At 40.1% G+C, this 16,388-nt stretch overlaps 1 protein-coding gene across 5 annotated transcripts in view; it reads right to left on the bottom strand.

Annotated features, from left to right (window-relative positions):
• Positions 1–16,388, bottom strand: part of NHSL1 (NHS like 1) — a 102,089-nt gene that overhangs the window by 20,975 nt on the left and 64,726 nt on the right. For all 5 annotated transcript variants that reach the window (XM_030945619.1, XM_030945617.1, XM_030945621.1 and 2 more), the window contains exons 3-4: positions 12,590–12,717; positions 3,467–3,662 (exon numbers count right to left, since the gene is read on the bottom strand). In XM_030945619.1, the coding sequence (XP_030801479.1) occupies positions 3,467–3,662; positions 12,590–12,717 (324 nt within the window). The remainder of the gene's footprint in view (positions 1–3,466; positions 3,663–12,589; positions 12,718–16,388) is intronic.

Here is a 16,388-nt window from a genome sequence, read left to right on the forward strand (position 1 = left end):
AGGTAGGAGGGGAAGCCCATGGGAACTATAAAATTGAGAGCTATGGATCCCACTGGCTTAGAAGTCCTGAAATATTGAGACAGACTATCCACTGTCTTGGGCAGCACCACTATTAGGATGTTAGGACCCGTATAGGCAAAAGTCAGGACATTAGGCTATCCTGTCCTGCAGGATGATAAAAATAATTCTAACCACGTTATATAAATCCAACAGATTTGAAGCAGAAAGTTTTGCATCTCTGAACATATCTTTATCAACTCAAAGGCTGACAATCATGCCCAAGATGGTGCGTTACAAGAAAATTGTAATGTAGCTTTGAATAAAGCCTTGGAATAAAACATAAGTGGTAAGCAGAGGGTGCAAACAATGAGAGAGTCTTTCACATGAAGGCTCAGACAGCACAAACAGGATGACCGTGGAGAAATATTACTGTGCCAAATGATCCACAGTAACTTGTTCCAAATGAGCTACCTAGAAGCTAACTCAACCAATCCATCTTTAATGGCTTTTAATACACAAAGGCCATGATACAAATCTGGAGAATTTCAAAATAGCAACTTCAGTGAAATCCAACAAGCAAAATCAGAATGTCTCAGTCTTTTTTTCTTTCTTCACTGTCATCTTTTTCATTTTAGAAAATATCAGTATCAAGAGTAAATTTATTTTACAGATTTAAGAATATTTTTCTCCTTCTCTTACAGGTTTGTAATAAATCATCTAGGTATTCCTTATAAACTTTATTCAGTTGTCTCTCATGCAGTATACTCAGTTTCCCAGTTTCCTTGGATACACAGAAAATTTTTAAGTATGCACTTAAATCTCACTGAAGTCAATCAAGCTGGACTCAAGTAAATGCTTAAATATTTTGCAGGATCCAGCCTGGCACTGATCACCTCCACCATTACCAGACTCCTCCATCTGGAAAGAAAGTTAGTTCCAGAAAGCCCATGAGAAGAGACACCATTATATATACGTATGTATCTTTTAACCCACAGGATATGTAAATTTAAAGACTGGCCACCACAGAAAACTTCAGCCCAACCCCTTCCAGAATAAAGCTCAGCCCAGGCACTCCAAGACCAAAACTGCTTCCAAATCTGCATGTCTAGTCAGCAGCTTGTAAGCCTAATGCAATGCCCCTGCACCTTCAGGCTATCCAACAGATTTTTATGACTACTGTATTAGTTGCAATCTGTTCACCAAAGAGCCCTGAAAGCTGAACTCATGGAGCATTTATTGCACAGCCACGTGAGAGGCCTTTGTAGCAGAATCACCGCTAATGCACTGCTGAAAACGTTATCAATTGCCAGCAGCCTCTTCAGAGGTTAACCTTTTATTTCATGCCAGGAGTAATAAAACAGAAGTTTTTTGACCTCTCTTCTGGGAGAGTAAGAAAGAGAGTGTGTGAAGGAAAAAGCCAAATCAAAACAAAAATCCTCAGTGGTTTGTTCTGTGTTATGTTGAACAAACGTCACCGGATTTCTTGTCAGTTTTTTTCCTGCCTCGTGCAGTAACATAAGGAACTTCACAAAACAAAATTACACGGTGAGTGGGAGAGAAGAGGAGGGGAGCAGATTGTGACTTTTTATAAGGAACAAGGACAGCAGCTTTTTCTGTATGTTGTGTGTGCCTCACAAGCTTGCCTTGTTTCACAGTAGCAATACAATTATTTCAAGGAATGGTGGATCCTGGAGACCAGATCACATGATGCAAAAGCCATCTTTCCTTTAATGCCCTCCCTTTCTATCTCTTCCAATTACCATGTTTAAAAGGGAGTAAGTGCTCAATCACACACTCCAGGAAAAGTGAGATATAATATGCATGTGCATCATTTCTATCACAAAAGTTGAGAATTGCTGAGTTTCCTGAGTCCTGGCTAAACAATCCAGCGGACACAAGCTTTGCTACACCAATCAAATTATGCAGGTTGAAGTCACAAGCATAATTTATCCAAACAAGGTAATGTTCCACATGATGCTGAATTAATTCTGAGTCATTTGATCCCTTTACCTAATTTTTCTTCTCATCTATTGACTTCTCCTATATCTTCCGCAGTATGCAGGGTCATTAAATCAAACAACAGATTACTGTTTCTCTAAGTAAACTTGTTCCTGCTGTCACAGTATCTAAGCCCTACTCAAGCTTATTGATTATGTCAGATTATCTGTTGTTCCCGTAACTTGGCCTTCTGCATCTGTACCCTAAATTCCAGATAATACCAACTGGCCTAGTAACATTTCAGGATTGCATGTATTTTCCTTTTATTAGTTTTCCAGAGGTGGGGTATTCATAATTTCATGTTGTCTTCATCTGTTTACTTCAAATACTTTCTACTATTTAAGGAATAATTTGTTATTGGTTTCTCAGAGCTTGCTGATGTTTGCTACAGCTGTCCTGTTCCTATAATACTAGAATATTTAAATACTATTAAATAATACTAATTAAAATACTAGTTTATAAAAATACAGGTGAAAAAAGCATTGGTAGTCATGAAGGGAAAGAGAACCCAATTTACTTTCAAAACAAAACCAAACATTGCAAGCTATTGATTGTCAGAGTAAGCATGGAGTCAGAGCACGCCATATGGCATTTGAAATAAACTGGATATTGAATATCATCCTGGCTTTGGCAGGAAAGCAGTCAGTTATTTGAATTAACTAATAAGTGACAATCTTGATACTATGCAGAAAAAAAGAGGTTATTAAACTGAAGTGATAATTCCATCTTTGACAGAAATTCTATTTTACGCATAATGAAGTATCTATTCAGCATTAGGCTTTAAGGTAATTTAACTTCCACAGAGTGAGAGTTCTGCAACTGTAAAATCAAAGAGCATTTTCAAAATGAAGAGTTAATACACAGTTCATAACAAGAAGATGTGGACTATGGTCATGGAAGTGGAATGTCTTACACAGAGTATTACTCAAAGTGCTACCATCATTAATGTTTGCTGTTCTAACCCTACTCTCCCTTGACACCTAAAACTTTTGTTGTTGATAAAAATTAGACCCTAGAGCTTTTTTTCTTGATTTTTGTAACATTTAGTCTTTGGAAAACAGAAGTTCCTGACTACCCTCCTTAAATAAAATTCCTAGAAGAAAATCTTACAATATCATCAACAGTGGATGAACATGATTTTCAATTACATATCCTCAGTGCAGTCCACAGCAAAACACTGCTATTTATCAGCCATCTTCTTGCACTTTGTGAATATTTAATGCTGTTTCAAGCCCATATATTTTAACTATCTCCATTATTGACAATTTCAAGGGATTTTGATATTTTCTACTTAAGTTCAGATTTAGACTATTAAATACAAAATGGTCTGCATAGAAAGGTGTGGTAAGTAATTTAAAATTCACGCATTGAATAAATGAGTGTCGAAAGACTAGCCAACTGTACGGATCCCCTTTCATCTCTGCCCTCCCTCATCAGTGTAATGCAATTACTGAAATTAAAAGCCTACCAGTCACATTAATAGGAACCACATCTGTTTGGATGGCTTGTGCTTGTTGTCGCATTTTCTCTTCTGGCGTTGGCAGTGGAAGAGACTTAGTCCAGTTGGTTTGGGTGTTGATATCCGGTAACTCATTTGTAGCTGGACTTTTAGGCCTTTTGATGGTGGTAATAAGCTTTTCTTCTTCAGGGGGAGAGACAGGACACTACAAACAGAAATATACACAACACTGTGAGTTTACTACTAAAAAAATTAGGTAGGACTGTGGTATTACTAAGGTGTTGCTGCTGCAGTCAGCACTGATTGCTTGTGGAGCAAAACACACCCTCACAAATACCACACTTTGACCTACATAAAGAGAAGTTTTAAACATACACAAAAAATGCACAATAAAACATCTATTTTGCATTTTTTCAAGCCATTTGATTAGTCTAAGGAATATACACCAATGAAGGAGAAAGGAGTGGTGTTGCACATAGCAAAGCACAGTAACTAATTACACCTTACACACTGACACTGCAGCGATTAACCCCTCTCTCCCTGCACCAAGGTTTGCCTTCCCTTCCCCTCTCACTTCCCCATGCCCTGTTAGAAGATGAGATTTGAGCACTGCTTTGTTCCAGCTGCACTAGGTTGTATGAATGTGTAAGGTCTCAGCAAGAATCCTGTTACCAAAAGACAGATTTTAGCTGAGCTCAGTAAAAGAACCAATCAGCACACTCCACAGAATCATCACCCATGGATCAGTGAGGTAAGCAAGTAATTTTGCTTTAGTCTTGGAGAAACTCATGCCACAGTTCAAGGCGTTACTCATTTTTCAGGGGTAAAGCACTAAATGTTATTTGTAGCCACAGAGCAATAATTTTAGAAGTCAGTTCTTTTCAAAGTGGCACTTTGAGCTGCACTCAATTCCATGAAGTGTTTTATTTAGAAAAAAAAAAAGAAACAAACCACAAAACCAAAAAAAAGAAACAAACCACAAAAATAAAAATCTTTCTGCACGAGAAAAACAGGCTGCAGCAGCTTGTGCAAATCCCTCCACCAAAGTTGTAAGCCAAAAAAACCATTTCCCTTCGGGGAGCAAATCTGTTTTCATTACTAGGTCTTTGCCTGCATGACAACAATGGCAAAGAAAGTCATGGAGCAGCTTTTTACTGACTGGACAGTACTTGTCCATCACTGGGGCTTCTAGCAGGTGGTCACAAACCCAAGTGAACCCGAGAGAAGCAGCAAGGCACTCCAGGGAAACCCAGAAATAGGAGAGGAAGGAAAACCTGGAGGAAAACCAACCACAGTCTCCTTCTGCCCCCAGACAAAACAAAAAAGAGAACATGGAAGAGGAGTTGCACAGCATTTGCAGCACTAGCAGAGATTTCCCTGCAACCTGCCAACTCCTCTGCTTCAGGGGAGTTTGCTTTGAGACCTTCCTCCCTACCACCAGACCAGAATTATATCCCTCTTTTCTGTATTACTCACTCCCTCTGGAAAGTCAAATACTACTCAGAACAGGGTTGTCAGTAGTGGGCCACTGCCTCTTCCCCCCTCACTGCTGCACAGGCATGGAAGGAAACATCACAGCTATTTATAACAGATGGATTTTTTATTCTTGTGGGTGTTCAGAATAAGTGATCTGTTTTCTCTTGCAGCTGACTGCTATACAAAAGACATGCCCAAACACTGTGCTGCAACCTCTGTTTATCATTTCTGATTTTAATTTTCTTCCTGTTACTATGAGGAGTTCCCACTCCTCTATATTTATAAATAAATAACCATTTATTTATTCTGTTATGCTTTGACTCTATATTCTTTAGGACAGAGTCCAACACTTTATTAAATAGGAAATAAAAATAAAAGCCACTTCCAGGCAAAAAGTAAGAGAAAAGTAGAAACTGTTCAAGCAACACTAAAAAAACATTTCAGGCAATGAAACCATTATTAATATTATTCTGTGGTTTGGAACCACACTTCAAAACATGGGAGCTTTTCTTCAAGGAAATAAGAAATTTCTGACAGCCCTGAATTTTCTTCCTAGAGAGGCTGTGGAAGGGACAGATACTGCTCTGTAGGTAAGGGCTCAGCCCAGTGAAAGCCCTGGCAGTTCTATCAATACAACCTTCTTGGAGGACACCAGTACTTTTTCAGGCCTCTGCTGTTTCTAAAAGGCTCTAAACCCAAGTAATAATATGATGTGCTCATCTCTTTTCGAGAGTGTGTCCATACACTGTTTACATACGTACATATATAGTGTGGGCACATATATATGTACTTACAAACACAAGGACTTTCCCACCTCAAATTACCCAGATTCATAAACTCCTTCATTAACTTAAGAAATTTGGGACAGGAATGCCATTGAAGAAGGGAAAGCTGCCTCCATGCCATGCTTCCCCCCGTCAGGTTTAAAAAGTGATAAGAGATAAAGGGTTTGTAAGGAACATGGCAGGGGGGTGAGAGCCCATCTGCCACAGCCAGCATGTGTATATACTCAAAGGAGTAAGCTAGGGTTGAGGCAAAGAAGTGTTGCTTTCCCTGGTCCACAATGGGCTGTTGTCCACCTGAATCAGAGAGCCCAAGAGAGACGCCTCAAGCATAATTTTGCAGTTTGTCTGGGGCAAGGATGAGCACCAGTGACCTTCAAATACACTGCTTGCTTGATACTGTCAGCATCAGTGTCACCTTCAGACTGCACTTCAGTGCCAGGTCTCAGCTGTCATGCAGCAGTCTCCAAGGGCTACTCCAGTCCATTAAGTGGCAGAGATACTGGTTACAAAGCCATGTTTCCTTTCCAAAGAAATTACCCAAGCCAAGCAGAACAGGTTTTTTATTATAGTACAGGAACAGAAAAACTGAAGAAGTGAAGCATCTGCTACAAGGGAATCCTATTTTTTCAAAGAATGTGAAACATCAATCAGAAATTTTGTAGAATTAGAAGCTGAGAAAATTTGGGACAGATGGAGGAAGACAGACAGAAATAAGTCAGGTTATATGAGCACATAACCAATGAAAAGCAACTGAAAACTCAGTGGTGCAGTTGAGTTCAAAGCAGTGTCAGTGAGAACAACCTACTGACACAGGACACACACACATACTTCTACAAAATAATTCAGTAGAAGAGATAGAAGTGGTTTTGGGTGTAGGAATAAGTGTTCATATTTCTACTGTAGGTACATTTTCCATGGATCCTGAAGAAACATGACTGTCTCTACTTTTATCCTTTCTTCCAAAGTACTCTCAGTGATAATGGTATAGGCATGACAAAGTGTTATTACACATAGAGGAAGGCAGCAACTCATCTTTCAGCCTTCTTCAGACAGAAATTATTCACCTCTTTAATCAGGATGAAAATGAGATTCACATATTTTTAGCAAATATTCCCAGATTTACAGCACGGAAGCTTGCTGGAAGATGCAGTGAATTGCTCCTGTGTGACAGGAATGTCTTCTCTAGTCAGGTCTGCTACACTGGAAGTAGAACCAGGCATAGCTGATCATAAACTCTATGTTCATAAACTGTCCCATTTTAAAGCATCTCTGAGTCATAATAATTTTACTGCTAGTCTTAATGCCCAAATCCCTGGAATGCGTTGTTACACTCATCTCCACAGGAAAATCTGTTAGAATCCATTCTTTTTCATGGACATGGTAAGGGGTAAAGGTAGGATGTGAATGCAGCAGCTTTGGACCTTGCAGTGTTTCCACAAACATGCACCGGGGGGAAAAAGCATGAACCTTCACATGGGAGTTAAAATAAGAATCCAGGAGGAATTTAGGCCTATAAATATCCTATAGACAAGCTATATATGGGGCTCAGTGAGCTGGAGCCTCTCCGACGCCTTGTTGACATATTGTCCCCCAGCCAACTCAGCTGCTGAGATACAACAAAAGTTTCACTATCTCAGCACTTTCATGCTATTTGAGAGGTCCCAGATGACAAATGAGTTTATGCTATGTATCTTGCAGCACTCTCTGCCTAAATAATCTGTTTATTTTAAATCCTTTTTATATAACAGGCGTTTATACTACAGTATCTAAAAAAAATGGAACCTCCAGGAGAACTTAATCCATACAAATTTTACTTTTCAGCAAAGAGACTTCAAACTTCTATCATGCCATTTATCCTACTGTCTACTAAAATCACTTCTAAAATCATAATTTATCAGAAAAACAAAATAAATGAAAAAAAATCAGTTTTGCAGACAGCAGCCATACGAGTTCAGCTGTCTATTCTATTTGCCAACATCCTATTTCTGCCTCCTGTGTTTTACTAGGCTTGATGGCTTCAAGAGCCATTTTTCCAACACCAAGGGATCCAGACAACCAATAACAGGGAAAAGAAACCCAAGACCCAAACCTAGCCAACTGAGAATGGCACTTCACATGCCTAATTCCACCCATGGGGTTTCACACTGTCTCATGGAACACTGCCACATTATAAATTTACACGAATTTACACTTTAGATGAATTAGTCATTAGACTCTATTTGGTGTCCTCTAGACCAAGGTCACCAGTCTAGTTCCCTCAGTTTTCACAGACAATTCCATTTTGTTACTTCTACACACAGATCTCCAGTTGCACTAGCCAGCACTGCTATCCCTACTAAATTCTTCACTTCATAACCTTCATTGTGTCTCGTTAAGGAAAGAAGTTTTTTGTCAGTGAAATTACTGACTACCAAAACAATTATCACTGATAAAATGTTCTTTTCTTCTTCCTCTACTCTGTTGTAATGGGATAAAAGCCACAAGAAGATCTGTACTGTTTGGAGCTCTAAAATCGTATCTAGTATTTGCCTTAAGATAAAGACCAATGAATTGTATCAAGGTAAAATTTAAATCTGAGGACACACAGAGCAGATACATTTTCCCTGAATATTCTCTCAGCATTGGATAGAGTCCTTGCTCTGCAAGAAAGTACCCAGCTATTTCTAAACTTATGTAAACTTTCAGCATCCACAATTTACCCCTTACCATGCACAGTCTGAGTATGCGAAGAATTGCCCTCTTTTCTTTGTTCAAAATTTTCTGTACTCACTTCCTTATGCTTTGGCATTTCATGTATTATGAGCAGCTGTTTCAGCTCAGTAAATGGCACAGTATTTTAAAAAACCAAGCCCCTGTAAATGGTATAAAATACATGTGCTGCTTATAAGAGCAGTGCCATGCAACTGCAGCAGAGGGGCAGAGAGGCCACCTGAGGACACACCATCACCCAGAGGCATCTTCAGCTCTGCCAGACCTTACACCTCAGGGCTTTTTAGGCATTCCCACCTCCAAAACTGAAGTGCCCAACTTTACCTCCTCTTAGCAGCATATAGAGTTTTGCATTAGACTTCCTCAAATCAATACAGTTAGTGTACTTGCTTTCACTTAAGATACTAAACAGTTTTGTTCAGATATTGGAGAGATAACTAACAGTTCAGATGATCACAGTGGTAAAAAATATACTCTCACCCCATCGACACCCCCTCCCCCCCAATAAAGGAAGCGTTTCTTCACCCAAAGCATAACTATCAAAGCAAAGTTCATAAGCCAAATGACATGATGTAGGGAAAAACACCATGAGTTTTGGGTGCACAAACATTCTCATAAATGTAATAAAGAAATTATATATGCAATACTGCATGCTTGGGAGCAGGTATTCTCTGTAGTTCACATTTATCATTCAAGAAAGACACATTCCTCCAAATTAGTAGAGTTTTTCCTTGGCTAATTAAAAGCCAATGAAGCAGCCAATTAAATAAAACACAATGTCCATTTGGGGAGGGGTTTCAAAGGAGACAAATGTTAATAGACAAAAAAGGGAATAAAAAACTCTGCGAACCAAGTAAATACAGGATACTGTACTGCAGACAAAAAGGAGTACAGAGGAACACAGAAGAAGCAAACCCGGAATGGGATTCTTCTTTTTTTAATTGTTTTTTTTTTCTAAGCAGAAAAAACCAGCAGGTAACGACTCAAGGCTAAGAGCAGAAAAAGATTGCATATATGCTAAATACTACAGGTAACATCAAGCTGCAGGTATGGCAGCTGGATGGTCCCACTTGTGCGTAAAGTACCTTGTTTTTCCAGGGAACCAAGTTACAGCAGGCGCTAATGCAAGACTGAGAGATGCAGTCTAACAGACTAGACTGTTGAGTGAGGCAAAAAGAAACAAAGAGAATGAGTGGTAAAAAGGGAAGAAAAAAGAGTAAGAAAAAAAACACACAAAAGACAAATACAGTTAATATACACATGCATACATTTCAGAACATAAGGAGAAGCGGAGTTTGAACGTGACATTCCGAAACATCCTTCACACTGGTAAAACAGAGTCATACTGAAAGACAGGAATAGCTCCCAAGTTGTGTCACCAACATGTAAGATACAAGAAAGGAGAAGACTGGTCACAGTATTGAGATGTAAAATCCAGGTAAACCAATTTAATCACCAACAAACTCAATTAGGATCAGTACTACAGTGGAGCTTGGCCTGTGCTCCATTAATCTAACTTGTAAGAATCAACATTAAAAGGGCAGATCCAAACACTTTATTTTATATCAACTTCCACTCAGAGACTACAGCTTTCTATGTTTTTTAATTTTGTTCATTCATTTTTGAGTTGGGCCTGCTTCTCCTTAGTGGTTTTCCTTTGGAACGGCACATGTTCTGCTTATCTTATTTGCTAAGACATTGCTAGACATTGCTGAACCAACGTCCTTGGTGGCGTGACTATTACCCTCTGCTGACAGACATCCACCTCCACAAAACCTGAAAATGCTTGTGGATCGACACCTAACAATGGTTCCATATTGTCTCCATTGTAGACAAATAAGCAGAATATCTGGCTATGGTTTTTATTTTTAGAAGCAGACTAAAAATAACAGGGAAAGCTGGTTTCCTTTGTGATATCACCCACTCTTTTTTGCTGTAAGTTGGCAATTATATCAACCAAGAAGTTTGTGAACAGTAAAGAGGTATCCATCCACACACATTATTTCGCTGTTCTCAAATTTCAATTATTAAATACTGCATACACAGAATTTAAATGTTGGCTTTTTTTGCTTTGAATAGACAACAAAGCTTTCATCTAGTGATAAGGAGTTCACATTTTGAATCACAGGATTTTTGGCGACCCCAGTTCCACACTGTTACTGAAGAACTCTCCTGACAGCTGAAATATGACCCCCTCAAGGCATAAGACTTAGTAGAATTACTTGGCTCTTTACCAGTAGGATAATAATTCAAGATCAGAAATTTGTTGTCGTAAACATTCTAAAGAAAGTAAACAATCTTCTAAAGAAAGATTAAACATTTACAGCATTAGAAAAAATAAAGTGCCAATTAAACAGAGATACTGGTCAAAAAATTCTACAAAAGAAAGTTATACAATATTAATGGAGAATCACGCTACAATTTACAAGAAATTTATATCTTTGTGAGCTGGAAATAAGAGTGGCAGGGTTAAGGCTAGGTTCTCAGATAATCAGTAACAGCCAAGACTGTCAGTTTGCCAGCTATCTTTCTCCACAGCTCTGAATCATCCTTTCAGCTACAATATTTAAAGGAACCTATTCCAATTTGAAATGGAAGTGCTATCCTATATTTAAAGCATACTTAGTTGCATTAATTTTCTCCAGAATGCACAGAAATTGTTAGTAACACATTATGTTAACACTCAAAAAACCCTTAACCAAGAAAGGATGACAGCTCTCAGTCTCCAAGAATCCCAACCCATGCTTATATATTTTCATGCAAATTGTTTAAAGAAAAGTGTATTTATATTTTTAAATGTTACTTTCGTTTTACATGTGCAGATGGTTATATGCTGCACAGCACTGGCCAGGACAAGTCGATGGCATGTATGTAAGCTTTTATGTGCAGTACATTAATAGCAACAAACAAGGTGTTAATACTTTCCCCATTGGAAATCATAATTCCAATGATCTCAGCACGGTTTTGCAAATTACCATTATAATGTATTCCACAGTATGAATGTGCTTTACATTCTCGGCTCACTGCCACTACATACCACACACAGCTAAACAAGATGCTCTGACATTCCCTGCCAATACCAGATAAAATGCAATCACCACCTGGACAAGAGACTCTACATATTCCACAATACCTCTTATTATGTGACTAAAACCCATGCAGGATAAAACTCAAAACACTGTACCTATTAAAGTGCATTTTCAGGGTCTGCACATTTTGCTGATAAAAGTTATTTGGTCCATACTACCAGAGGGACATATGGTTTAGTAACAATTCAAAGAAATTAAACTGTGTTACAATCAAGGATATCCTCCCACTCTTGAAGCAAGAGCTGTTTTTGGCTAAGTATTCTAGAATATCTATCTTGAAAATGCTAGGAGCTCTGGCATTTCAGTTTTAGGCAGGCACACACCCCAGCAGTAACATCCTAAACCACTACACCACAGTCAGCTTTTCCTTCAGAGCCTACAGGCACAACAGACAAAGGCAGGAGAGCAGAACTTTTCTTCTTCAGAACAGTAACACAACTTACTAGTTCTGTAATTGAAATCCATATAAATTGATGTACAAAGCAATATGGCTTCATAACTTCCTTAAAACTTGTGATCAACTGTTCCTTCTCTTTATTTTATTTATTTCTAGATTCTAAGAGTTGAGATGTGGGGATATAAGCATGAAAATCATGAAGAAAACTCAAAGAAAGGCAATAAACCCAACTTAGTGGACAATCTTCATTTTCTGGATGCCTTTACCAAACAGCTGTGATGCATTAGGACAAAGCCCCTACCTAAATGAATAACCACCTCCATTAGCAATTCGAAGTGTGCACTTATCCAGGTTAAAATTCAAGTATGCTGATGGCTGCTGAATAGCTCTTCCTGCAACTTAGCAGCTACCCTTGCTGGGGTCTTCCCTCCAGAACATTACCAAACCCCTTCTTTCACACTCTGAACATGCCAGTGGGAGCTGTGTATCACTGCATGGGTAAAACTGGGAGTTTTGAGACACTATGAAAGTCAGATGAACTACTGTCACGGCAATTCAAAGAAATAAAACATCTTTGTGATCCTCTAAAAATCCTGCCTTAGCTGAGCAGTGTTATGGCAGGCAATTAAACTGCACCACACAAGTATTTTTCCAGCGCTTTTCCCCTTACCATTACCTTTTGTTCAATTTCTTCATAATCATCCTGGTAACTTCCACAGATTGCACTGGAGGATGAGGAGAAGGTGGGGCCCTGAGAGTAATACTGCGAGCTCCGGTAGCCATCCCGCCGCAGCTTGTCACACTCTGCCAAAAGGAAGAGAAACAGGAGGTTAAATGACAGCAAGAGCCATTACTGCTTATGCTTGGTGTTCAATGGCTTATAAGTACTGAATGTTTTTCTGAAAAGGTTTACCATGCATTAACATTGCCTGCCCCAAGCGACAGAACCCAAGGGCGCGTCCCTCATATTTGTTCCTATGTTTCCTCCTCCCTCACATGTGTGACATACGTAAGCCCACACAGAGCGTATTAACCCAGGCGATGGCAAGTGCTTCGGAAAGAAGGGGGAAAGAGATTTCTTTATTTATTTAAGTGAGGCCTGGCTCAGTGTCTTGACAGATGGCAGCATCTCTCAGGATGGGAGACGGATGCATGCGAGTAACTCCAGGGGTCTCATCTGCCAGGCCGGTAGACATCCATTATGTGCCTTACACTTGAAATGATGATGATGTTGCTCACTGCTCAAGCACCATCTGCTAAATAACTTTGGCACTGACCACTTGTCTTGTCTTCCTGTCCGTGAAAGAGACCATTTACTGTGATTTTGGAGAGAGGAATGCAAATCACTGGGATCTCAAAATCTTGTGTTGCTGCAGAGCACACGCAGTTCAATACTACAGAGTTTCTAAAGTTCAGAAAGCATTCAGAGCAGACATGCATCCCCACTCACAACAGCCAAAATTTCAGTCAGCATAGCATCCCCCTCACCAAGTTTTCCACAATCATCCTCCTGTCTCCTAATTGATATTCAGTGTGATTGTGCTAAAGAATAACAGACGCCAGAGCATAAGGAAAAATTAAATGTTCAAGATGCAGCAACTAAACTAATTCGACCAGTTAGCTTTACACTTTCAAATACAGATATCTGAATCTGCTGAAAGATTATGAAAGCAAGAGAAAAATTAAGTATTTGGTGTATTTCCATTTAATGAACTGAAATTTCTGCACAATACATAGGCATTATCACAACACAAAGCACTTCTATCATCACTAGCTGGAGAAGGCCTTTCTGTGATTATATTATCTGTCTGCCTATCCTGATCTTCTGAATACTCCTTAAAATAGAAAAGATGCAGTGCTTATACCAAGGGCAAGGTTTTAGAGAGGCTTTTGCCTGGCAAATGATTAGGTGGAGTTACAATGTGCAGCTCCAGCATACATGTCCTCTGTTATGCCCAGATGCTTCTGAGACTGAGGTCTGGAGGACTTGTGCTGACAGGTTAACTGACCTACAGCAACCACAGATCTGTGAGGATCAACAAGGACTCTCCTGTATCTGCACATGGACACTGAGGAGGCAAGCTTACACTCGGACAACCAGCCACTTCCATTGGTGCAGGACATATGTCCTTGCCTATGTATCCCTAATGTGCCCAAAAGGGCAGTATGGCAGGAACCTTTCCTTCTCTCTCAATTCAAGGACCAACAGCAGCAGTGTGGGTTTTGAGATCCAAATCAATGGCTGTAACTCAGGATCAGAGGGCTGGAAACCCTGTTTACACCTGTTCCACATGTGTGAGCATGCTAACATTGTGCACATCTGGCAAACTGTTGCTGTACTTCAGGAGGGGGCTGAAAAATGACTGTCAGCAACCACAGCAAAGCAAATTCCTCCACCGCTGTTCCAAATCTGGTACTGGATCCAGCCAGATCCGGCACATAACACTCACAGATGTGAGCACCCTGATGGGTTGTTTGTTGGTTTCAGCTACAAATGAACAGGCTAAGCGGACTGTGGCAGAGCAAGACAGCCCAAAGACTTGCATCAACTTGTAGCACGGTTAACACGCAAAGTTGTCAACTTAGACACTGCAACTTTTACCTTCAGAGGAATCATTAATCACTGCCAACAAACGTGAATACAACCTAAGGGGTGCACAAGAATGCAGTTATTTTTCCTCACATTTTTGGACTAAGGCTTAGGGTCTTTGCTGGCCACTCCTGAGACTCTCTGACATCAGACATCATGGCATGCCCCCAAAAAAATCCTGTGGTGGTCTGACCTGGGCTAGATGCCAGATGCCTGCCAAAACTGCTCTATCACTCTTTTCCTCTGAAGAGAGCTGGGCAGGAGAGAGAAAATATAATAAAAGACTCATGAGCTGAGAAAAGGACAGGGAGAGATCACTCACCAGCTAAAACCACAGGCAAAACAGTCTTGATTTAGGAGACTTAGTTGAATTTATTACCAATCAAAATAAGAGCATGATAATGAGAAGTAAAGCAAATCTGAAAAAAACCACTCCACCCACTCCTCCCCTCATTCCCACGCTTAACTTTTTTCCTAATTTTCTACCTCCTCCCCACTCAGCAGTGCAGGGAGATGGGGAATAGGGGTTATGGTCAGTTGATCATGTTGTTCCTGCTGCTACTTCCTCCTCAGGGAGGTAATTCTCCTGCTTCAGTGTGGAGTTCCTCCCTTGGGAGACAGTCCTCTAAAAACTCTCCAATGTGAGCCCTTCCCATGAGCTACAATTCTTTACAAACTGCTCCAGCACTGGTTCTCCCATGGTGCAGTCCTTCAGGAACAGTCTGCTTCAGTGGGGGTTCCCCACAGGGTCAGAAGTCCTGCAGCAGATCTGCTCTTGCTTGGGCTTCTCTATCCATGGATTCCCAGGGCCTGTAAGGAGCCTGATCCAGTGTGGGCTTCCCATGGAGTCACAGTGGTCACAGGACTCTTCCAGAGGCGGCAGGCTCTTCTGGAGCATGATAGATGAATGCTCTAGTATTAACTGCTTGACCTTATTTATTTTCCTAACCAAGAAGGTGAAGATGATGAATAGTGCACCTCACGAAGCCCAGAAAACTCCAAAAACTTAAGGAAATCAATGCTAAAGGTCTCAAGTCCATCAGAAGTTCAAGTGGACTGCCAATAACAACCTGTCAGCTTATCAAGCTCACAAATCCCACTGCCCACAACACAAAATCCATGTAACTTCAGAAGTTATTGCAGCAACATTGCTGATGAAGCCAAAACTGCCAAAAACTGCTAGGTGCAACCAAGAAAAAGGTGGTTTGCCCCTAAGAACAGCTTTTCTAGTTATGTACTGTAACTGTACATATTGCAGCACAGTAGGAAACACACTGTGGATGGCACCCAAGGCCAACAAACCTCACCAGAGGCTTTAGGCAGACATGGTTTACTTCATGTTGCAACAGCCTACAAGTGCAACACAAGGTCACACATTGCACCTGACTGAAGGTACTGTCGCTGCCAAACCAAGGGTGGCAAATGCTGTCTAAAAACTGTTCTAGCTAGAGGCTCCTCCCCTCCATCTCCTTACTCTTATTAGAGGTGCACACGGTGTTCTGTAAGCAATGAGGTTCATATTTTTCAGATATAGGGGTTTTCTTTTTGTTAAAAAAAAAAACAATGAAGAAGCTAGAAATACTTACTCTAGGAAATACTCCAGATACTTGGAAAGCCTCCCTTCTTCCCAAAGGAGCAATACATTGTGCTAGTCTGACAGCCCGAAACAGAGAAGAGCGCTATACACTAAGTGAAAAAGTTCTTACAGTTATGCATGTTATTTCAGAGATGTCTGTACTGAAGCTGACAAGGTAACAGAAGGATCCATCCAGTTCCAGTTATTAAAAATCTCCATTTTAAAGAATGACAATACATTAGCACCAGTTGAATCGGGGACACACACTCTCTTGGCTGCCATTTCCCACATTATACAACACTCAAAACC

This window comes from Camarhynchus parvulus, chromosome 3, assembly GCF_901933205.1.
Source record: "Camarhynchus parvulus chromosome 3, STF_HiC, whole genome shotgun sequence".
NCBI classification, from domain to species: domain Eukaryota; kingdom Metazoa; phylum Chordata; class Aves; order Passeriformes; family Thraupidae; genus Camarhynchus; species Camarhynchus parvulus.